This window comes from Setaria viridis, chromosome 3, assembly GCF_005286985.2.
Source record: "Setaria viridis chromosome 3, Setaria_viridis_v4.0, whole genome shotgun sequence".
Classification (NCBI taxonomy): Eukaryota; Viridiplantae; Streptophyta; class Magnoliopsida; order Poales; family Poaceae; genus Setaria; species Setaria viridis.
Genome location: NC_048265.2, coordinates 1648279 through 1672502, shown reverse-complemented (window position 1 = coordinate 1672502; position 24224 = coordinate 1648279). Strand labels below are relative to the sequence as shown.

The 24224-nt window shown below is 42.2% G+C and overlaps 3 protein-coding genes across 3 annotated transcripts; 2 read left to right on the top strand and 1 right to left on the bottom strand.

Moving 5' to 3' along the window:
• The first annotated feature begins 389 nt into the window (after positions 1 to 389).
• Positions 390 to 15217, top strand: LOC117848684 (MAP3K epsilon protein kinase 1). Its single transcript, XM_034730189.2, has 24 exons — positions 390 to 723; positions 837 to 971; positions 2736 to 2756; positions 3153 to 3226; positions 3319 to 3409; positions 3486 to 3569; positions 4323 to 4424; positions 5123 to 5254; positions 5346 to 5417; positions 5502 to 5605; positions 8292 to 8394; positions 8506 to 8847; positions 9232 to 9525; positions 9636 to 9677; positions 10784 to 10957; positions 11035 to 11118; positions 11205 to 11296; positions 11398 to 11481; positions 11574 to 12265; positions 12878 to 13269; positions 13369 to 13503; positions 14011 to 14417; positions 14503 to 14617; positions 14733 to 15217. The coding sequence occupies exons 1-24, from the start codon at positions 664 to 666 to the stop codon at positions 14907 to 14909; spliced, it is 4008 nt and encodes a 1335-aa protein (XP_034586080.1). The 5' UTR covers positions 390 to 663; the 3' UTR covers positions 14910 to 15217.
• Positions 15218 to 15431: 214 nt separating this feature from the next.
• On the bottom strand, positions 15432 to 17891 carry LOC117848685 (probable inactive UDP-arabinopyranose mutase 2). Its single transcript, XM_072292513.1, is given in 3 exon segments — positions 15432 to 16632; positions 16768 to 16905; positions 17571 to 17891. Coding segments are annotated over 3 exon segments (1332 nt in total). The 5' UTR covers positions 17682 to 17891; the 3' UTR covers positions 15432 to 15549.
• A 1503-nt stretch (positions 17892 to 19394) lies between these two features.
• LOC117849891 (uncharacterized) lies at positions 19395 to 23964 on the top strand. The gene is made up of 6 exons (XM_034731626.2): positions 19395 to 19610; positions 19792 to 19960; positions 20081 to 21401; positions 21755 to 22024; positions 22901 to 23056; positions 23417 to 23964. The coding sequence occupies exons 2-6, from the start codon at positions 19950 to 19952 to the stop codon at positions 23534 to 23536; spliced, it is 1878 nt and encodes a 625-aa protein (XP_034587517.1). The 5' UTR covers positions 19395 to 19610; positions 19792 to 19949; the 3' UTR covers positions 23537 to 23964.
• The last annotated feature ends 260 nt before the right edge of the window (positions 23965 to 24224 follow it).

Below are 24224 nucleotides of genomic sequence, written 5' to 3'. Positions count from 1 at the left end.
ATTGTGATCTTCGAACAAACTCTGCTTCGCCCCCAACACCCCAAAGGCCAAACCAATCGCATTAGCTTCTAAAAAAAAGTAATAATAATATGAAGGCCCAAACGAGCTAGCGATCTTCCGTCTTCTAAGAAAAAGACTTTGATATATATATATATATATATGTGAGACAAAACCATGTCACATTTTCGTTGAATGCTTTATTAAAGACGTATAAGAAAATCCTTATTAAAGGGATCACAGCGGCCCCGCATGAGGCGCAAGATCTTGACGCAGCTAGTCGATGACAGCTAATTGACAGTCCCTACCCCCGCTTATCCCTGCAACATCCTCGTTGGCTTCCGCCAACTGCAATGGCCCACTCCCGCTATAAAAGGGATCCATTCCGTTAATTTCCTACGCCCAGAAAAATCGTCAAAGCAAAACGAAAATAGTAGTAATATTTACAGAAAAGCACCTACACTGTTTGTCTCTCTCTCTCCTCTCCACCTTCGTCTTCCTGCTTCGGTGCTTCCCCCATCCTCCAATTCCCTTCCCACCCAAACCCTAGAGCAAGTGAATGGCTCCAGCCGCAAGCTCGCGAGAGACTATGCTCCGCCGCTGCTGATCCACCCGCCCCCGCCGCGGCCGCCGGCGGCCGGCCCGTGCCACGGAGGAGGCGACCAGATGGCGTCGAGGCAGCACAATGCGCAGTTCCACAAATCCAAGACGCTCGACAACAAATACGTGAGTGTTCTCGCGCTTCCCGCCTCGGATCCGGGGGGAATTCATGTTTGGTGTGGCGAATTTTTTTGGGGGGTGAGCTCCTCTCACTGACTATTTTGTGCGCCCGCGCGCAGATGCTTGGAGATGAGATAGGGAAGGGGGCGTACGGTCGCGTGTACAAGGGACTTGACCTGGAGAATGGCGATTTCGTGGCCATCAAACAGGTCTCGCTGGAGAACATTCCGCAGGAGGATCTCAACATAATAATGGTGAGGTTTCATTATTTTGGCTTATCATGCGCAGCAAGTGCCGACCAGCAAATGCGTGGAAGTGCATGGAATGTGGTTTTTGGGGAGCTGTGTAACATACAACAGCAGCAGTAGCCTCAATTGCTATAAGATGCGACAAGAAATTTGAGCTATGCTGCTTGCTGTTTGGTAGCCTACTGTTTTTGTTCAGTAGCATGCTAGTATAAAATTACATCCTAGCACTAAGTTCTGCTAGCTTACTCGTGTGACTCGTAAGCAAGCTTCCTATAAGGTCTGTTCATACTTGGAATTATAGCGGAAGCTAGAGACACGTGTAACCATTACTTTGGGCTTTCAGCATGCTGATTGGTCATGTAGCTAGTTGGTCATACGTTTGTCGATTGCGATCATATTTTAGCTTTTGAGCTATTAATTGTCGTATGCGTGGGAAGATATGGTACATGTTCCATATAACATATATGACATAATATTATTTGGGACTTTTTCTCGTAAGAAACAAGACTCATGACATAAAGTAGCACCACTCGAGGCTGTTACTAGCAGGGGGTATCTGGTCCGAAAAGTGATATTTCAAGGGGCAATGCCTGCAACTGTTGTTTGATGCAATTGGCTTGGTTATCACGTCAATGCATGAGATAGGTGCCAAGTTATTTCCAAATTTGCTACCTACACATGATAAGTACGCATGTTTTATTTGTCACATTATTCATGGGGAGAAGATTTTTTTCTTCAGTTTCAGCACCATGACTAGATTAACTGAAAATTCTTAGGCCTTATATGCCCTTGCAAGCAGTAGCGGCACATGATGATTTGAACATTTGCAACTCTCCTGCAATAGATAAATTTATCATTTGTCTGCATAACTCCTTATGGTTGGATTGGCAGCAACTAGCAGCTATGCAGGCTGACACGCTCATCTATCCATGGCTGTATAGATGTTGGGTAAATTTTAATATCCAAAATAGAATTTTACATATTAGTGTTAATTTTGTGGAAGTGGACACTAATTCAGTTATCTTTTCCTCCTTTTGGCATTGATGCATGTATCATTTATCACTTTGAAGTTTTAGGTTTCCTTTTGAAATATATATGCACGCACTGTTTAAGTTTCGTGATAGGCCATAGAGATTTGAACCGACAACTTGATTTGTCGTTTTGATCATATCTGATTTGGCGAACGGGCCTCTAGCTGAGTTGGTTAGGTGGCTCTAGTAGCACTCCTCAGGTCCTGGGTTTGAGTCCCCGCGGGAGCGAATTTCAGGCTGGGGTTAAAAAAAAAATCCCCTCATCTGTCCCACACCAAAGCATAGGTCTAAGGTCTGTTCCAGGTCGTTGGTCGCTCACACGGGCTACGGTAAGGGTGGGGTAGGGGTTCGGGGGTTTTCTCGACCTGCGTGAGAAGGTCTTCTTCTTAGCAAAATGCCCGGGGGCTGTCTTACCCCCCGCAGGTCGAGTTTTTTATCATATCTGATGCGTCTGTCCTTCTTTGTGAACTGATAAATTGTCGCACCATAAGTTACATCAGTACTTTGTCATGGGTCTCAGGATGCACTGGCTTGTTACTTCTTTATTCTTTGTAGAACACTGAGTTTGAGGAAGTTGTCATTTATTTTCATTCTTCTTGTATAAAACTATATTGGGATTTTTTTTTTTTTTGCAATTCCTCTTGTATCTCTGCAGCCTAGTGTTCTAATTAATTGTCTTTGTGCATGTTTGACGATTCTGCACAATGATCTCCATGGCATGCTGGTGGTGTGTATTCAGCAAGAGATCGACCTTCTGAAAGTAGGCCTTGTTTTTTCATATACGTCCCTATTAAATCTCTCCTTTTGTTAATAGAATTTGCATCTCCTTTGCATGCTCTACTGATGTGTAGGTTAAAGTTGCTGTAGCTACTGAAAATACATAAGAATCACACTAGATCCTTGCTTTTATCTAATATAGACTGTTATAAACTTTGTGGTGCTTTTATTTCGTTCTTTGATTCTTTGATGCATCTTACCCAGTCTCTCCCTAGACATTTTTAATATTGAAGGTAATAAAATCTGGGAATAATGTGGTCTGAAAGCTAACATTCTTGCATTTATCTCTAGCAGCTTCTATTGTTCTGAAATTGAAAGCAGGACCATGATCGTTTTATGTACTTTTATGGAAATATAAATATTTTGGTTCTTTATGCAGAATCTTAATCACAAAAATATTGTTAAGTATCTTGGATCACTGAAGACAAAGAGCCACCTCCATATTATTCTAGAGTAAGTAATTCTTGTTGAAAAATGTCTTGGGGTGCATCTAGTGAATTTTGACTTGGGAGCTCTGAACTTCTAATGCATGGGGTTAATTGCAGGTATGTGGAGAATGGCTCACTTGCCAATATAATCAAGCCAAACAAATTTGGACCTTTTCCTGAATCGTTGGTGGCTGTCTATATTGCCCAGGTGCTTGTGGTGATCACCGCAACATTACTACTTTCGTTTTCATTTTTTTGTCTGAATTTAGTTTTTACATGGCCAGGTGTTGGAAGGTCTTGTTTATCTACACGAACAAGGTGTCATACATAGAGATATCAAGGGTGCAAATATATTGACTACCAAAGAGGTTAGTGATTGCATAATAAGTTATTTTGCCAGGGTTTTTTCTTTGTTCCAATCTTTGAATATGGTAAAAATACAAAGCTTGCAACTGCTGGAAAAAAAACTATTAAGGTGCAAGGACATTGTTCTAAGAAGGAAGTTTTTAATATCTTAGTTGGAATTAATCTATTGCATAAAACCATGGAACATTTAGTGACAATGGAAAAAAAGAAAGAAAGTGCACCAAAAGTCTAGATATAAACTCACGGGCAGTGGTCTAGCATTCAATTTGGGGGCAGTTGTTTTTAATAGTCAATGTAGTTGTCCCTTCTGCCTCATAGTAACTCTTAAGCACAAAGTGTCATCAACAATTTTATACATGTTTGCATTAGTTTATCCTGAGCTCTGCATACGATACTTTTATAGCACTGTAATTAGAAATTCCCTATTACTTGTTTTAGATATATAAAGATGTACTCCCTCCAGTCATATAACTATTCGTTTTGGATTTTTTAGGTACATAGCTTTTGCTATGCATCTAGATATACACTATGTCTAGATACGTAATAAAAGCTATGTATCTAGAAAAGTCAAAACGAATAGTAATTTGGGACGGAGGGAATATATACCAACATAACTTGAGTTATTTTATTCTCAGATTGTATTATTTGCTTACTTCGAAAGAAGCAGACTGACTATTTAAATTTTAAACTTGTAATAGAATCATAACAGCAGCACGTTTTCTCTATATCTTCATTTGTGTACCCTGCTTGTTTAGGGCCTTGTCAAACTTGCTGATTTTGGAGTTGCCACTAAATTAACTGAAGCTGATATCAACACTCATTCTGTAGTCGGCACCCCATACTGGATGGCCCCCGAGGTTTGATTGATTAATTGTTTTTAGTTGTTGAATATCATGTTCCTGCTGAATTAATTGTGCACTATGCCACTAACATATTGAAGTAATTTCTTATCTTGTATGTGTTTTACTATAAAATGGCTTGAAGGTTCTCTGGTCCACTGTTCTGTGGACTTAAAAATTGTAGAATAACAGAGATTAAGACAACCATTAATTCATCAAGTTGATCGTCCATTTCTTTAGAGAAAAGACAACCACTGTTTGCCTATGTTCCAGATCTATTGATTGGGATTTGGAACGGTGATCAATGATCATTAAGTTAGTGGAACTTATTTGTGCTGTGCCATTATGTTACTTCTGGAATTTCCACATGCATGAGTTTTTGGCCACAACTTTGGTTTTGGAAATACATGCCAGTGTTGCCACAGTATTGTAAATTGCTAAAGGATTCGTGTATGCAAGGTTCACTAAAAAGATCCACTCCAGGTTGAAGGGTTTTACTTACATATTCAGCTAGGACAACTGGACTGAGTAAAATTGCAAACCTGCATCATTGACTGTATATCATACTCTAGTGGGAAAAGCTAAGTAGCTAACAGGATTATAGGATAATATTGGTTGCTATTGTGGCTCCTATGGTCTTACAACTCCAACCATAAAAGAACTGCATTTGTATAATGTTTGGGATGCATTTTCTGATTAACACATGACTACATTAGGTTATCGAAATGTCTGGCGTTTGCGCTGCTTCTGATATCTGGAGTGTTGGGTGCACTGTAATTGAGTTGCTCACATGTGCCCCACCATATTATGATCTCCAGCCTATGCCTGCACTATTCCGCATTGTTCAGGTTGGTTGCATACATCTGTTTCCTACTTTCCTGTCTCCTCACATGTTTGCAAGCAACTCTTTATCAAGCCATATGAGAATATTTTGTATAGGATGTGCATCCACCGATACCAGAAGGATTGTCTCCTGAGATTACTGATTTTCTCCGGCAATGCTTCCAAAAGGTACACTATTATTTTATATGTTATTTGAGAACTTGATATATTATTTCTCTAGTTACATGTCCTAACTTCGAAAAACAATTGCAGGATGCAATGCAAAGGCCTGATGCAAAGACATTATTGATGCATACTTGGTTGCAAAACTCAAGACGAGCTTTGCCTGCTTCCCTTCGGCAACCTACTCCATTGAGGTATAAGTGAGAGTTCATAGTTTGAATAAATTTATAAGCTTATTCTATTCTATTGAAACTTGGGGCCTGTGAAATTGAATAGTTTGATGAACCAATATACGGGCTGGAAAAGTACAAACATCATGAAAGTGCATGATGATTTCAGAATTTGGCCTTTACAATCTTTTGCATTGCAGTATAGAGTGAAACTTGTCTAGATACTTCTGTTTGAAGTAATGCTAGATTTACAAAGTCTATATGATGGCCATTTATTATCTTGTTCGAGTCTCATGCATAGTTGTCATGGCGTTGCCTAGTTGACGGCTTGACGCCAAGGTGTCCAGTCGGCAGTGGGAGGACGACAGGGCACACCACCTAACTTTCAGGACTTAGGCGGTGGCGCCACCACGTGAGCTCACTTTGCTTCCTGCTGGTGCTCTCTTGTGACCATCTGAAGGCGCCACGATAGGAATTCACAAGCCCCACCTCTCAATTTCACTTGCTGTCCCCCTTGATTTTGCCTTGGCTACTGTTAGATTTGGCCTTCTGCCGCTCCATTTCACTGGTGTTGTGGCCAATCTGCAAGCTGTGGATCTGAGAGAGGGTTAGTGAGCAGAGGCATGGATGTGGGAGGCAGCAGATTGGAGGCTGTGTGCGCAGGGCTGGGTTGAAGTTTCTGTTGAAGAAAAGAACTGAATGGCTGTGAACGACAGGCAGCTGGGCTGCAGGTAGCATCAGGACTTTAGGACACCGGTTGGGAGGTGTTGGTGTTTCTCTGGGCTTGCTGCGCTTGACTGTGAAAGTGGACTGAACATGTATACTCTCATTTCTTTTTCTTTTTTTAAAAAGATTTCTAGGGACAACCCTTGCCCACTTGCATCGCAGTTTGGACCACACGTTAAAACAGTTTGTAGCGCAGTATCATAAGCCCCGCTTGCACAGCATACAGAACGCAGGCCACAGGCATTTCAAAAGCACCGTCTTAACCCTTACATGCGCTTTTTTCCAATACTGCAGCGCGAACTTGACTCCATAGTCTATGACAAAACTCCATCAAAACAAAAAGAACCTAAACAACAACCAACTTTGTAGGAATGAACTCTTAAGAATGAAAGTTATCTGACAATAGCTCCCTGGAAGTTTCATCCTCCCAGATCAGGTCGCGGTTTTGGCATCCCAGGTGCATGGCATGCCATTGCTTTGGATGTTCATCTCCTCCATCAGCAGATGCCAGTCAGAGAGATCCTCCTAGCTGAGCTGCCATGTTTTCCAGCTCTGGACACCACTTCTTGCATATTTGCAAGTGATGCATTTTGCACAGCTGCTCCCAGTTTTTAATCATCATAAGCATGGGCCCCCACAGCTGTGGCCAACCTCAACGCCTGCCAGCCTGAAAAGTGAAAACAAAGATTATTCCTAGCTTTACAGAGAAGCAGAACTAAACACATTAAACACTACATGTGTCTTGTCCGAGATCCAGAACTTGGCTTCACTGTCCACCACAGGGCACTGTAGGGACTCTGCTAACGATCTCCACATCTCTCTAACAACTACACACTTGAAGAAGAGATGGTGGATGGATTCAATGTTATACGATCAGGTGATTAGCCGTCGATCAGGCCCGATTAGTCGGTTCTAGTCGGACCTAGTCGTCCATATAATCGTCCATATATACAAGGACCGATAGGATATGTATACTATATAATACATAGTATATAGCACCCATCAACACCACAAATGATTATCAGTTGGTGACTCTGATACACATCCACATCGATGCTGATCATTTTTTCTCCTAATTGGACGACTAATCACGATTAGGCGACGAGTAATCGAACGATCAGGTTCCTAATCGCTCCTGCCTAGTCGCTCGGCCTAATCGGTGCTGCAAAAGCGATAAGCCTGATTAATCGGACGACTGTATAACATTGGATGGATTCTCTTCACAATAGAAGAGGTAAGATCTGTCTTCACTCTCCTCTTCACCAAGTGATCTATAGTTAGGAGCTTATTCTTGGATAACAACCACAAATACACATGAACCCTCAGGTGAATGCGCAGTTTCCAAACAGTGTACATTACACCCTGGTGGTTAACAATACTGTACAAGGACTGAGGAGTAGGCAGTGCCTACTAGGCACCTGTTGAGGTAGATTGCCAGAGGCAATCTGAATGATCTCTTCCCATTTCCTCCACAAGTATGCTCGCCATCCGATAAATCAGCAACAATGGCTGTTTACTCGTTAACTAGAGAACCCAACCAATTGTCTTCTTTTTTCTTTTATTCTCTGATATGTAATTTTCTATATCTCCTAATTTATTTAATCTATAACAAGGCATTGTCTAACTTTTGCCTAGACGGGCCCTAGACATCTGGGGCCACCAAGGTGCCGAGTGCTTTGACGACTATGGTCCCACGACATCCGTTGCTCTTTCATATCCTTCTCAATTGGTGATTAGCCAATCATTTAAGCAGCATATAACTCTTGGATAACTAATTTTTTTATTTGTGTAAACTTGTCATTGCTCGGATTGAACATGTTCTTTCCCTGCCCATTCTAATTATTCTCATTCATGGACTTCTGCTTCACTATATATCACACAAATTTTTATATTATAAAGATTGGTTGTTTACAGATTATTTCAACCATCTTTTTAAAGTGACCTTGAGAAGACACTTATATTCTCCTTCTGTTGGTGCAACCAGGAACATCGATGGGGATGATGAAGGCTCAAGTGGCCATAATACTGCTGGTTTTTGTGGCACACCAGGAGATTCTCAAACACCTATCGTTTCTAATGTTGAGCAGGTAACACCATGGGATTTCTTGCTCAGAGTGCGATCCTCCAAAATATTCAGACCAACTGGATTTATAGGCTTGGAAATTATAAACCTTTTTTTGTTTATACTGCTCTACTAGGAGAACGGGAGAAAAGAACCAATTCTGGAATCTGCTGCACAAAATAAACCTGATGAGCTTTATGATGGAAATTTAAAACCCATCGAGGGCAGTAGCTCAAACAATCTGGCGCTTATGAAAGATAACATAGTTCCTAATAAAGATCCGACACTGGTTTTACATGAGAAGCTACCAGCTGAATCTTCATCTGGAGATGCTGATTTGAATGACAAAGTAATGCCACATGAACTGCAAGTTGGTCTGCCAAGTAAGATAGAGCCTGAAAGTAAAGAAAGTTCAAGTCTTGAGGATGTTGATGCGTTCTCCTTTCAGGCTGGAAGACAGAATATTGACTACCAAAAGGTGAGATCTTTCTGCATAGAATTTTGACATACAAAGAAATGGCCTAATAGTTCCATAGTCAAGAATTTTGAGGAGTCCCATTGATCCATGTGTTTCTATTTTATGCACTCTACATGCGATTTCTTTACCAACTATTTGTTGTACATGTGGAAGTGGGAAAACTTGAAAAGAAGTATAGGAGTAAAAAATTAAAATACTTGAATTGTCTTGTCTGGGTTAACAGGATGGAATTATGCATGATCCTGTCAATTTGGTTTAGGTTACAATTGACACCCTTTAACAAAATTCTACTGCAGTTAGGTTGCCACTTGCCACTTGCCTCATTATCAAGATCTTGAACTGATTTTCTTATTATTGGAAGCTAAATATATCCGGTCTTGACAGGTGGTTGAACCTTCAGCAGTTGAGGTGCCGAAAGAGCTGAGTAGATTTAGTGACAAACCTGGAGATGCCTCGTTGGAAGATTTATTCCCACCAATCGACAAACAGGGCAATTATGTAGCTGAAGCTTCAACATCAACTACTGGCCACGAACTTCCATATAATGGTGTATCAAATGACTTTGCAAAGGCCCTCAATGCTAGGGTGGCAGAGAAGCAAAAAGGAAATGATAGCGAGTCCATGAATGGTGGGAAACTAATTGAATATGCAGATCGACTACAAGATATTGATGCACAGGTACTGTACTAACACTACCTTATCATATCTACCTTCCTTTGGTAGTAAAGTAGATGAAATTCTGTTTACTCTAGCTCAGGTTTTGATGGTGTTATCAACTGAATTTGCAGGGTTTTGGTGATATTGGTGGAGAGAGTCTTTTCCCTTGGCAGGTGTGCCATTGCTTCCTTCTTATGCATTCTGCAACTGCTGTCTATCTTTGTAAAAACCTATGTCAATACTTTGGCACAAGTTTCTTAAAGCGTTTTCTAGGTCGTTAGGTGCCTTGAGGGTGCAAGGCGTTGCTGACGAGCTGGGGTAGCTAGAAATGGTGACAAGCTGGATAGTCGCGGAAAGCCCTATCCCTCCTGTTTTGTTATATTATTTTCCTTTTCTCTTTGGATGCTAATATGTGTATGACGTCCCATTGTCTTACCGCCTTGACTTAAGTGCCTATGCAATATGAAAGGGGTGGGTTGCCACGCCTTATCTTACCGTCTTAGAACCATGCTTTGACAATGCTCTTGGTCAACCATTATGATTCCATAAATATACTCCGTCTGTTTCATTATATTTGTCCATAGCACACGATGTGCACAGACCAAGGAAGTACTAGGCTACTAGCTTTAAGAAAAAATAAATATGAAATGACCATCTATATCCATGTTAAATGTCATAATACAACAATTTCTCTACCAAATTTGGGGTAGGGAGTGGAACATTACAATAACTAGACCATTGATATCCTCGATGGACATACATTATGGAACACGTTCTTCTGAGACCATGGACAAACATAGTGAAACGGAGGGAGTATTTTGTATAGATGGCACCTGTTGAGTCTTGAGTGTCCAGTTACTGGTAGTATGGCTATGGCATTTACTATGGACCTTGGTGATGTTATCTGCTCCGTTGCAAACGTGGCGGTTGCTGAACCTGTCTGTTGTTTAAGCCTTTAAATGTTGATGATTCTTGTTCAAATGTATGCCCCTGTTGGTTGATTTCATGATCAGTACCATTTACAACCATTTATTTTCTGTTTGAAATATACGGTACTTGCATTTGAAATGACAGTATGTTGGATGTCTTATTCACTAATAAACTCTGCTGTCCCCCCTCCAAAAAGAGAACAGCCATCCAAAAAGTTAGTAATTCCTATGCAATGTAGTGGCACTTCTGTTTGATTTTTAGACTATGTCCTGCTAAGATGCATTGCTATCATACATTTCTAACTGTCAGGGGTTGACCTTGAAATACTTTCATTCCTCTTTTTTTGCAGGAATACAGCAAAATAGTAGCACAACTGAAACCTGGGGAAAGTGAAGATGTGATATTGTCAGCATGCCAAAAGCTTCTAGTATACTTCAATCACCGGCCTGGGCAAAAACAGATTTATGTGACACAGAATGGTTTCCTCCCACTTATGGAACTCCTTGAACTTCCCAAAAACCGTGTATGAAGTTTTACTTTAGTTTGACAAAAAATTTTCTTGCTCTTTACACTGAAAAGTTGACTGTTTACTTTTTGTAGATTTTAAGCTCAGTTCTGCAGCTCATCAACAACATTGTAAAAGATAATACAGGCTTCCTAGAAAATGCGTGCCTTGTTGGCCTTGTAAGACACTGTTTCCAAGCAATTCATGACCTCCATACTCTGTTGACACTATGGAGTGATAATTGATATTTAAAAACTATCTGCAGATTCCAGTGGTAATGAATTTTGCGGAGCCAAATCGTCCAAAGGATGTTCGGGTGCAGGCATCCTTGTTTCTTCAGCAGCTTTGTCAGGCCAGGTTCTTTTTTTTCATCCGACATAGTTGATGGTTTCTTATTTTAATAAGAAAGAGGAGGGGGTAAATGCTCTGGTTTACTAATTTTCAATTTCCATCTCCAGCACCTTGACATTGCAAATGTTCATTGCATGCCAAGGGATCCCTGTTTTGGTGAGCTTTTTGGAACCTGATTATGCAAAGTACAGGCAAGTCTGCTGGTTGTTGGCATAAATCTTCCCTACTGATTTGTTCAAATGCTTGTATCTAACTAATGCTGGAATATATCTCAAATTAGCAGGGATATGGTTCATCTTGCAATTGATGGCATATGGCAGGTCTTCAAGCTACAGCATTCAACTTTGAGAAATGATTTCTGCCGTATAGCGGCAAAAAATGGGATACTTCTTAGGCTGGTGAATACTCTTCATAGCTTGAATGAAGCAACAAGATTTGCCTCCATCTCAGGGTCAGGCGCTTCGGTAACACAAAATGGCTCAACCCCCCGACGTAGATCTGGTCAATTAGACCCTTCATTTATTGAAATTTCCAAGGCGAGGCTGGATCATCACCACTCATCTGGTTCTCTGCAATCCCTACAAGCAGATGCGGATAAGCACCATATGTTAATCGATTCCTCATCATCTCCTAGGTTTAGTGAGAAAACTGGTGTTGGTAACTTAGAGAGGAATGAGAATGACTTGGTTAGGCCACAGAGGCTTAGTGTTTCTGCAGGAAGGACATCTACAGACAGATCACCGAAGCACATAGAACTAGTTTCAAATGGTCATAATAGCGGTCAACATGACCAAGTCCGGCCTCTACTGAGTTTGTTGGAGAAAGAACCACCTTCTCGACATGTATCTGGACAACTTGATTACGTTCACCACATATCTGGATTGGGAAGGCATGAAACCATTCTGCCATTATTACATGCGTCAACAGAGAGGAAAACAAATGGTGAACTTGACTTGATAATGGCAGAATTTGCTGGTACTTTATTCTGTACCCTTTATTTCAGACCTCAGTTCTTAGCATATTGGTGTATCCACCCGTCGTGCATTCTACATTTCTGTCACTTGGGCAGTTTACTTTATGTCTCACTCCTCTTTTCTGAGAGTTTACTGTTTATCTAATACTACACTTTTTTTTGGTTTCTTTATTACACATGGACAAATACACTATTACCATTCTGCACCTTCCTCTATTCATTATCCCATCATATTCTTTACCTATCATTTCTTCGTTCTTTCCATTTATGTTAAAACCACATTTGGTTATCACTTATCAGAGTTCCTTAATGCGCGGCTCACGTGAATTGCGCATGTGTTACTCTGTGTGTATATCCTGCGGTTCGAGAAAAAAAGGATAAATTAGTTTTCAGTCCTGAGTTTCGGCTTCTGTAAATCACCCGTGACATTATCAAAAAAATAAGTGCACTATATTGTATCGCTTTAGCAGTCATGTATCGACCCTAGTACAATTTGGAGTATAAAAGGAATCACCCACTGGCCACTGGCAAAAGATATGTACCATGGAAATGTTTGATACTATGGCTCAAGCCCTCTTTATGCCCTAACAAATTGATTTTTGAACTTCATGCAGAGGTTTCTAGACATGGAAGGGAGAATGGCCATATTGAATCCAGTGCAAAAGATTCAAACAGAGTTCAAAGTATGAAATATGCACCTTCAGCAGGTGTCTCTAATGAAGGAGCATCGACTTCTGGAGCTGCATCGCAAACAGCATCTGGTGTGTTATCTGGATCAGGAGTGCTCAATTTAAGACCAGGGAGTACAACATCATCTGGTCCATTAGCTCAGATGTTCTCTTCCATGAGCGCAGATGTTGCACGTGAGTATCTTGAGAAAGTGGCTGATCTTCTTTTGGAGTTTGCACAAGCAGACACCGTGGTAAAATCTCTTATGGCCAGCCAAAGCCTTCTTGCACGTATTTTCCAGATGTTCAACAAGATAGAACCTCCTATTCTTCTTAAGGTAAAGCCTAAACATTTGATTGATTCTGCTATCTACTTGGTCCTGTGACTGATTTCTTTTTTCCTTTTTGTTTCTGTTATGGAACTCCTTTTTGTGCAGATTCTTAGGTGTATTAATCATTTGTCGGGTGATCCTAATTGTCTCGAGACACTTCAACGCACAGATGCTATCAAGCATCTGATACCGATTCTTGAACTTCGTGATGGACCTCTGGTTTATCAAATACATAGTGAGGTGCGCAGTTCTTTTTGTTATCCAAGCATGCTTACTAGGGGAAGAAAATCTTAGCACCTAGCTTGCCCTTTTCCTTTTTACATGGTGAAACATTTTGTATCAATATTTTTTAAATTAAATTATGGTCCATGTTCTATATTGGCTGGCTGGAGTCTTGGTCTATTGCTGTTAAGTCAGAGGGTGCTGGCCTGTGGTATTATGCCTAAATGAGCGAAGTACCAATTCTATACTTAAGTTGATGCCTTCTTTATAGCAGTATGCAATAAATATATAGCATAATCAAAGTTGGAATAGCAAACCATCACCTGACTGTTTGGAAAAGGTTTTAGGCAACAGAAGGCATTGTCTGCAAGATGACAATGTGCCTGTAGCTTTGCACCTTTTTTGGGTACAGTCTGAGTTGAAAAGTGGTATTATTAAATAACTAATTTCTCAGAACCATGTTGACAACTTGCCTTCTGTTTATTTTTTGAGCACATGATAACTGTCTCTGCCTTCTGTCTCTAGGTCCTCAATGCTTTGTTCAACCTTTGCAAGATTAACAAAAGAAGACAGGAACAAGCAGCTGAAAACGGGATCATCCCTCACTTGATGAATTTTGTCATGTCGGACTCACCCCTAAGGCAATATGCCCTGCCTTTGCTGTGTGATATGGCCCATGCTTCTCGCAACTCTAGAGAGCAGTTGAGGGCTCATGGAGGGCTAGATGTGTACTTAAATCTGTTGGAGGATGATGCGTGGGCATGCACTGCATTAGATTCTATTGCTGTTTGTTTGGCTCATGATAATGATCACAGAAAAGTAGAACAAGCGTTATTGAAGAAAGAGGCCATTCAGAAATTAGTGAAGTTTTTCCAAGACTGCCCAGAACAATATTTTGTCCATACATTGGATGCTTTCTTGAAGATAATCACGTAAGAATATAAGGCTACAATCCTGATTGTCTGCAATCATGCTATAGATTACTGATTCGTGCATTGTACGCAATGTCTTCTGCAGGAAATCGTCTCGGATAAATACAGCAATGGCCACCAATGGTTTGACAACATTGCTAATTGCTAGACTTGACCATCGAGAAGCTATTGCTCGATTGACTCTGCTGAAACTCATAAAGGTTTGACATCTAGTCTTAGCTTGATCAAATGGTCCTGCATTTTAGGTCACTGTCAATGAAATGATTCTTGTAGCTATGTAGAATCTGAACTTTTTGGTGTATGGAACTTTTCCAGGTTGTCTATGAGCATCATCCTCGTCCAAAGCAGCTCATAGTAGAGAATGACCTTCCCCAAAAGCTACAAAATCTCATTGAAGAACGCAGGGATGGGCAACGGGGCGGCCAACAAGTGTTGGTCAAACAAATGGCCACCTCATTGTTGAAAGCACTGCACATCAACACCGTCTTGTGATTGTGGTGGGTCACGTATTTTCCTCTCAAGTTGTAAATGTTTGCCCTAGAGGAAAAGGTGTCCTTTTTATTCTCCTTTTCTGCTTCTGTGGTGATTGAGCACCAAACTTCATGTTGTACCTTATCCCTCTTTTATCGGGAGGAAGGTTCAACGCAGCGGTGCAGGATTCTGTCCTTCATGGTTGTTTGTAATTAGCATATGTTAGTGAGGACTGAGGAAATTGTAAAATAGACGTCTCCCAGTTACAAAACAAAACCCATGTTGACTTGTTTTGTTGCATAATGTGTTAGTAAAATTTTGCCAGAGCATTTTTGTGGGTGTGGTGGCCATTCTACTGGGGTGTGCTGTGCATGCTTATATATTAGGATAACGATCTGGTGCACTCAGAATGTTTGATATTATTGTAGATCCCCTTGTAGCACCATATTTAAAATAGTGGCTGCGCTGCAGAGCAGGTACTTACATTCCGATGAAACCCAACGCAAGAAAATCACATGTTCTTTTGATCGATACATTAGAGAGTAAGGGTATGCATGGTTGTGTAAAATTACTCATGCCAAATCCGCAGCATACGGGAATGCCGCTTATTAACATTATGGGTTCCACAAGGAAAAGTAAAAAAAACAAGTGTTCCAAACAATTATAGATGCTTTGTAGGAAACGCACAAAGTCCAAACTAAGCATTCCGAGCTCCATGAGACTTCCAGAGGTTGTTCCATTCCACCATGGCATCGGCTGCTTTGGTGAAGATTGCATTCTTTGGTCCTAGTTTCTCCCGGACGATGCTTGCTAGCTCCTTAACACAATCTTCAACAGTAACTGCAGTCCTTGATAGTTTGAGTGATTGGAAGAATGGAAGAACATCATCCATGACTTTCACTCCTTCCCATTCTTTCAAACTCTCCAGAGCTTTACCTGCTTCCGCATCACTTCTCATCACATAAGGCAGTCCAGTCTTCATACCATACCCCAAGCTGTCGCATACCACTTTAGCACACAAACCATTCCATACGTCTTCAAGGGTATCCCATCTGTGCTTCCCTTCGTTGCGTAGCCGGAGGGCTGGGAACATAGCAGGCCCCAATACCTCACGGTTGAATGCAACGTTTATCCCACTCACAGGCATCATGGCGCCAAGCGGAACTGTCATCACAGCATCCACATAGGTTGTGTTCCGCTGATTTCTCTTCACAACATGAGTCATTGGGTCGTAGTCCGCGTTATGCAGCCACAAACCACATGAGAGCATGCAGTCAACCCCTTCGCGCAGGCTGAATGGGTAACCACGGACAAAATCAGCACCTTTCCTGTATGGATCATAGAGTGTGTTGAAAAAGAAAGGCGTGGCGGGTGTCTTCAAATTGACCATGTGCTGTGCAACAGCATCAACAGTCGACCCAGCCGTGTCCTTTGCTGGGAGGCAATTGTCATCAATTGAAATCACATACTTCTTGCGTGAGACAAGATACCCAAAGTAACGGCATGAGTGACCGGAGAAGTTGATGGACGTGGCGCCAAGCATTCCATCAATATCTGACTTGGTGTAAACCTTGAGATCAAAGCCAGTGGGGATTTGAAGATCCTCTTTCATGTCTGGATCTTTGACAACAATGATGTGGAAACGAGAGAAAAATGGCCGCCATGCTTCAAAGAAGGTGTTCAGGTTGGGCTGGAGTGCTGCGATCACAATGTCAACCTCACTGTCTTGAATTCCCGAAGACATCTTCTCAGGTAATCAAAATGATCTAAGCAACAGCAGGTCTAGAACCTCTCAGAGCACCCTGCAAACAAGCAGATGTTGTGTCAAAACAAAAGCTGCTGCGGCTAATAACTGAACGAGCAAGGGTAATATGATGACAAACACACGTGTGGGAAGGACCGGAACGACTGGTTGCTTAATGTTTAGCAATTGAACAGCCAATATGATTTCCTCACAACCAGTTGCCAGAAACAACTTCAGAACTTTCTCTGTCAGCTTCCCAGCACTCAGAGTTCTCTGCCATCAAAATGCAAGAGCAAATTAGCTAACACATTCATAAGTGTGCACAAGTTAACACAATCCACCCTTTTCTGGGATATCTGATAACTCAAATCCTTGCCATATAAACTATCACACTTCCATCATAACTAGAAAAATGATGATAATTACAAAATTCCAACTGTGCAATTACATATACCAGATTACAACACTACTGCTTTCCAAATTGCCTTTGTGTGGAGGGTCTCACCGTAACCAACATTAAGGCATCCGCTACTCTTCCCCACCACCACAGTCCATAATTGCCAACACTTTCATGACTAAATCCAATTTTTAGGTATATTATTAAAAAAAATCAATGCAGTGTCCAAAAAGGGAAATAACAATCAAAATTGATTACACATCACCACTTTGACAACTGTTAGCAAAGGCATGGATCCCAGAACAATTGATGTGAACCCTTTCCACACAATTCGACAAGTTCTATCAACCTTGCAACAAATTAGCATGGTACCAGAACGGATCAGGCAGCATATAACCACTAAACGAGCGGACAAGCCCAACCCGACATGATCGAACCCAGCCAGAACGAAGCCACGCACTGGCAGTTACCTTCTCAGCACGAGCAACCGGTAGTAGCAACAGATTTGAAAGGGAGGCGGAGGGCGGCGCGGGATACCTACACGGAAGAGGTCGATGACGAGGTGGTCGGGAATGCTGGAGAGGTCGGCGATGTGGGCGATGCGGAGGAGCGCGGAGTCGAGGGTGAGGGAGAGCAGCGAGGGCGGTCGCATCGGCCCAGATCTGGATCTCGCACCCCCCCTTTTATAGCCCCCTCCGCGGGAAGCAAAGGCGCCTCCCCTCCCGCGGCCGTGCCACGCCACGTTGCCCCTCGGTCCTCGCCTCCCGCTCCCCACGCTCGCTTCGTGTTGCGTTTGCCGGCAGGCAGGGCAGCGCGGACCCGAAAGCCCGAGGGGGGCGAGGACCGCGACCCACGCACCAATCGGCGACTTTTCACGCCCGTTTCCCCCTCGCTCTTCCGCAGTTTTCTGCCGTGCCCCCTTGTCGCTTTGCTTCGTCGCGGGGAAAGCGAAAGCCGGAATTTTTTTATATGCTCTCAAGTCTCAACAAAAAAAGCCAGATTTTCTTTTCTTTTTTTTTAGAACCGGGTCGCAATTTATTGATTTGTTTACACAAACTTCTTTACAAGACATTCTTAATTGAAACAAGAATTACATTTTGATCCTTATGAAGACCTCTCGGTGTTTTTCGTCGCTAGAGAACGAGACCTCCACTCGACGCTGAAACAAACGCTAAGCTTGTAGCTTGAAGTCGAATCCCACTTCAACTTTGACGAATAAGCTTTCAGTTTTAATGCCACATGAGCTGGCACAAACGATGTGCACCTGAATCGTTGAACACCCAAGCAAAACTTCACCAAGATTATGGGATCGGACGCCACACGTGATGTCGATAACCCCACAACACCCCGCAACAAAGTAACCCTAAGGAGATTAACCAACCCGGTTTCTTGTGCAGTAGAAAGAAAACCTCACATATCCATTTTTAGAAACAACATCGCCATCGTCGGAAACGTCCTGGAGGGACAAACGATACATTCCTCTAGACTCCAGCAGCCATGCAGTGGATTGTGAGATCAGCGCCGGTGTTGTTATCATGGACCCTGATGACGCGAAGAAGTTCACGGAGGATTCGAACATCAATGCAGAAGGAAATCTCGAAGAAAATATCGTCTATGCTTAATCCCACGCATATAACACCATCGTCGAGCACCACGAACACAACATCCACCACTAAAATCATATCACCAACACATAAACAACCGCTGAGAAGCTCAGGAGGAAGCAAAAGACCTCATCACCGACACCACCAAGGCCGAAAGATGAAACGGCATCCGAGCCGGCATCAAGGAACAGGAGATCCCCATTAAAGCTGACCACAGAAAGATTTATTGTAAACTAATAGCTATTTTAAAACCTATGGGCCTGTTTCGTTTGTGCTACTTCGTAGCGGCTGAAACTGTAGCTACAAGCCCAAGTAGCTGAGCTGCTGCTTGCTGGCTTCAGCTGCAAAACAGCCACAACTTTCAGTGGCTTAAAAGAAGCACAACCGAACAGACTCTATATATATACACCGTCTAGTCAAGATCCCCTCAACCATCCGAAGCCAAAGAGGCTCGCGGAGGCGAGGGGATCGAGAAGCTCACCGGCAAGAAGCACGGGAACTGATGGAGCTTCCTTTTCGCCCTCTCTCTTTGTAGCAAAGAAATAAGGACGGAAGGGACGAGAGACTTCTGGCGATTTTCTTTTCTTTTAGGACAAGCCGGAATAGGTTGGGTTTGGGCCGGGCAGGAGCGCTTCTTCTTCTTTTTCGTTTTTTGCCGCTCACTAAAAAACGAAGGATGATGATGATCCGCTAACGGCCCACTTCAAGTGCCGGCCCGGCCCGCGCAATACCTCAAGGAATAGCTCTCAGCCTCGTCCTCCACTTCGCCAGCGCCCGTTCCGCGCGCCGCCGAACCCGCCGCCTCCTCCAGCCTCCGACCACACCGGGGCACGCCAGCCAGCCACACCGACTCGGCGGCTCCCGGGGAACCTTTCCTTCGTGGTCCTCGCCGCCGTGCGCCACCCTCCCCGGTCCCTTCCGGTGGTGGATTGAGGGCGGGGCGGAGATCCGTCCGGACTTGGGTTGATCTCTTGCTGGTAAGGAACCCTAAGCTTGCTTGATTGGATTGTTCCGAGAGCGAATTCGATTTTGTGATATGTTTCAAATGCTGTGGCCAATTGAATCTAAATATTCCCCTGTCCCCATCCATCATTTGCTGCTGCATAGTTCAGCGTTTATCTAATCCGTCCATCATTTGCTGTAATTTGGTTTGATTAGACCATTCCTCTAGCGCACGATCGATCCCAGTCGACTACATAGAACTTGGGATTCAAGGCGCTGGTGCAGCTTCTTCCTGCAAAAGTCTAACCCCCATGCCCCTCGCTAAGCCCATCCCTGTGACCCCGCTTGTGACGCGTCATCCATAGGAGAACGCCATGATGTCAAGGTCAGCTCTACAGCTCTTAATTTTATGGAGTTTACATTCAATATTTCTATGCTTGTTAGCATGTTGACTAGTGCGTTTTGTCCAATGCTGAAGTGTAAATTGCTTTCTTCTGACTCCCAGGTTTGCGCAGATAGGGAAGAGCAGAAAACTTGCTCAAACCCTGTTAGTTTCCTCAAAACCCAGTACTGCTAGTGGGCAAAACATTGGTTCAAGCTTTGCATCTGGTTTGGGGTATTCTGGCAGGGCCTTATTGCATGGGAGGGTTCATAATGGCCCAAGCACTTCATACATTCTTGGAAGAGCAAATGAGAGCTTACACTGGAGCACTGGTGTGAGAAAGTTCTCAGTTCTTTCGTCTTGTAGCCAGAATGCATTTCAGAGCCAACTTGCTTGGAAGCGACTTATGGCAATGGGTTCTCGTGCACCAAAAGCATCTCCATTTCTGAGTAGGGTTGCTTGTGCCGTTAGCTTGGCTGTGAGTAGATCTAATTTAGCTCCTTATCTCTTCGCTTTCATAGCGGGAGAAGTAATGCTAGCTCAGAAGACATCTGCAGATGGAGAGTACTACCCAATACGTGAGCGAGCTCAGGATGGCCGTATTTATATCACCTCTTTGATATATTCGGCAGTGGAGATGGTTATTATAATCCTCAGATCAATATATTTGGCATTGCTGTTCACTCCGAGTATACTGATGGCCCCATTTGCAGAGACTCTGGGCAGTAAGTATAGGAAAACATGGCTTCGACTTGTTCATCGTACTTTGGAGCTGGCAGGTCCTGCATTTATCAAGTGGGGTCAATGGGCTGCAACACGCCCTGATCTGTTTGCAAGTGACCTTTGCACTGAGTTGTCAAAGCTGCACACAAAAGCACCAGCTCACAGCTTTAAGTATACCAAGAAAACTGTTGAGAAAGCTTTTGGTCGGAAGCTATCTGACATTTTTGAGAACTTTGAAGAGAACCCTGTTGCATCTGGAAGTGTTGCTCAAGTGCATCGAGCTGTTTTACGATTCCGGTATCCCAATCAGCAGACAAAGCGTGTAACAGTTGCAGTAAAAGTAAGACATCCTGGTGTTGGAGATTCAATACGGAGGGATTTCAGTATCATTAATGCAGTAGCGAAAATTTCTAGATATATCCCCACATTAAATTGGTTGCGTCTGGATGAGAGTGTGCAACAGTTTGCTGTCTTCATGATGTCTCAAGTTGACCTTGCAAGGGAAGCTGCTCATTTGAGCCGGTTTATCTACAACTTCCGAAGATGGAAGGATGTGTCTTTCCCAAGACCTCTTTATCCACTTGTTCATCCTGCTGTTTTGGTTGAGACTTACGAGCATGGAGAGAGTGTTTCACACTATGTAGATGACCTTGAGGGACATGATCGAATTAAAAGTGCTCTGGCCCATATTGGCACTCATGCACTCTTGAAAATGCTACTGGTAATATATTTTTAGCCATCTCGCGTATCCTCATTCAATATATATGATTACCTAATTAGAACAGCTGAAGAAATTAAAACTATGTGAGACATAGGTTATATGTTGTAAAGATCAAAGGGGCCTCAGTATTTTATTTATGCATCAAAATGACACTTTTTGCTGCTTTGATATGAAAAATAAATGCTACTATAAGAGATTATACTTGTTCTGGACTCCAGATTATGAGCCTACCAATAGAAATTTCTGTCCTAAACATATCTGCTGTAGCATAGTTATTCTGTTATTCATACACACTAACTTTTAGAGCTTGTATTTACAGCTAACATTCTTGGCCACTGTGTGTCCTTTCACAGGTTGATAATTTCGTCCATGCAGATATGCACCCTGGAAATATTTTAGTCCGTGTTGTACAACCAAAAAACTCAAATAACACCCTTATAAAGTCAAGGCCACATGTAGTCTTCCTTGATGTAGGAATGACCGCTGAACTTTCAAGTAATGACCGTGTGAATTTACTTGAGTTTTTCAAGGCTGTTGCTCGCCGAGATGGTCGTACAGCTGCAGAAAGTACTTTAAAGTTGTCAAAACAGCAGAATTGTCCAAATCCGAAAGCTTTCATTGAGGTAACATGTCACTACCTTACAAGTCTTTTCATTGGTGATCAAAGCCTAGATTTTATTGTTGAGTATTATCTCTCTCCTTTTCCTTAATAAAGCAGGCTATACTACTTAATAGGTGGTCAATAGGATTTACCTTCAATTCTGTCAAAATGTATTTGCATAGCAAAGATTGCCAGCAGAAACCAAATATGAAAAATTTTCTCTGAATTTTATAATTGGTTAGCACTTGGTTGCCATTTTTTGGTGCTCCCTCTGCTTTGCTAAATGTTCATTTTCTCGGAGAGTGCTGTTGTTCATGGAGAGTGGTGTGTGTAGTTGTTGCATTTTGTCCACTCTCAACTCATTTAATGTTGTGAAAGAGGTTCAGTAGTTACCGTAGTACCATTTAATGGCGAATGTTTGGTTTGATCTCATTATCTATAAGATCTTATATTTGGTGTCTCCTTGATCTATAATGGTCTCATTGTGAAAGAGGGAGTATTATCAGAGGCCATGGTGTTTTAAAACCTGAGATGAAGGAAGATTAAAAAAAAGTTGGTTCATTGATTAATTCTGTATGAACATGTGGTAATATTTGGTGCAAGCACATTCGGTCTGGTTTGTGGCCTTATGCTGCCACGGAAGTTCTGTTCTCCCTTAAAGTTTAAATATCATAGATACACCTACATTTGATTGTAAAAAAAGTGTCACCCTAGATACACTAGAATGCGTCACAACTCAATGTTGGATTATTGGATACTCTTTCCTATGTATTTTTTGTCAATCTCGTCAGCAACCAGTATCTCTTTTCTTTTGCTAAAATGGTGATTGCTAATGGTAGTTTTGTGTGAATGTATTTTCATGGTTGCAATTGCTGAGAATTCTTAATTTATGCAACAGGAAGTTGAGCGATCATTCTCTTTTTGGGGCACCACTGAGGGTGACGCTGTCCACCCAGCTGAGTGTATGCACCAGCTTCTTGAGCAAGTTCGACGTCACAAAGTGAACATCGACGGCAATGTTTGCACTGTTATGGTGACTACATTAGTCCTTGAGGTAACTTACATGACTTGTTTTGACTTAACTGAATTTTACTCTAAGAATACTGTTTTTGGTTTGAAGGGATTTAAGCCGAATTAACCATGTTCCTGTTGTTATAAACTTTGGATTGTTTTTTTTTTTTTTTTTGGGGGGGGGGGGGGGGGGTTGACTAGACATCTTGCTCCTGTCTATTTGTGTAATATCCAGCTAAGATGATTCATCATTTGTAAGCAGATAGGATTCCACAATGTGCCTATGTAATCTGTGTTCCTGTCTATTTGTGTATTACAGCTTTGTTTCTTTAATCGCAAGAATACCTTGTATAGGCATTCCTTTCCCATTTGTGATCCTTGAATTCTTTTCACCTTTTTACAGGGCTGGCAACGCAAGTTGGATCCAGATTACAATGTTATGAAGACACTACAGACTTTACTTTTTAAAGAAGACTGGGCAAAGTCCCTTCAATACACGATCCAAGGGCTCATGGCGCCTTAGGATCTGCACTGCCATCCTCTCAAAAGTTTTGATCTGGTTTGTGTTCGGCTGGAGGATGCTCCTACTCCCACCATCATATTTTGTTCTTTTTCTTAGATTATACAGTTCTGTACCCGTCCTGGCCTGTGCTGCTAAAGCAGCCTTGATAAGTAATAATTGCAGCATTGTTTTGAAGCTACCAGAGTACTATGCTCTAGAGTGCATTGCCCTGGATTATCTTCTTGTGTTCTTGACTAGCCAAAGGATTGGGTCCTCTTTTTTGCTCCTCCCATCACTTCTGTCAATAGCTCTTAGATGATGTAGCAAAAGGCGTTTTATTCAGACCATCTTTTTGTAACTGGAGGGATTATCATGGAACGAGAGATTTCTCTTATGTACACACTGAGATACTGTTAATTGTTTGAAGAAACCTACGTCTCATCTGACAATTTCCTGGATCAACATCCATAACAAAGCATTCTGGCTTTCGTTTACCTGGAAATGTGAATGTGTTATCTGGTAAGTAGCTCGTCGACATCATTTCCAGGCAATTTTGCATTTGAAAATCCCTGTTGCTCCTATTCGATGCTGTCATGGTTGTATTAACAAGGAAGCGTGTACTTATCGAGACGTCACCAATCACAATGATGCTTTTCGCTTCGTGTGTGCCTTTTCCAAGTCCGCATATTGTTGCAGATTCCAACCACTG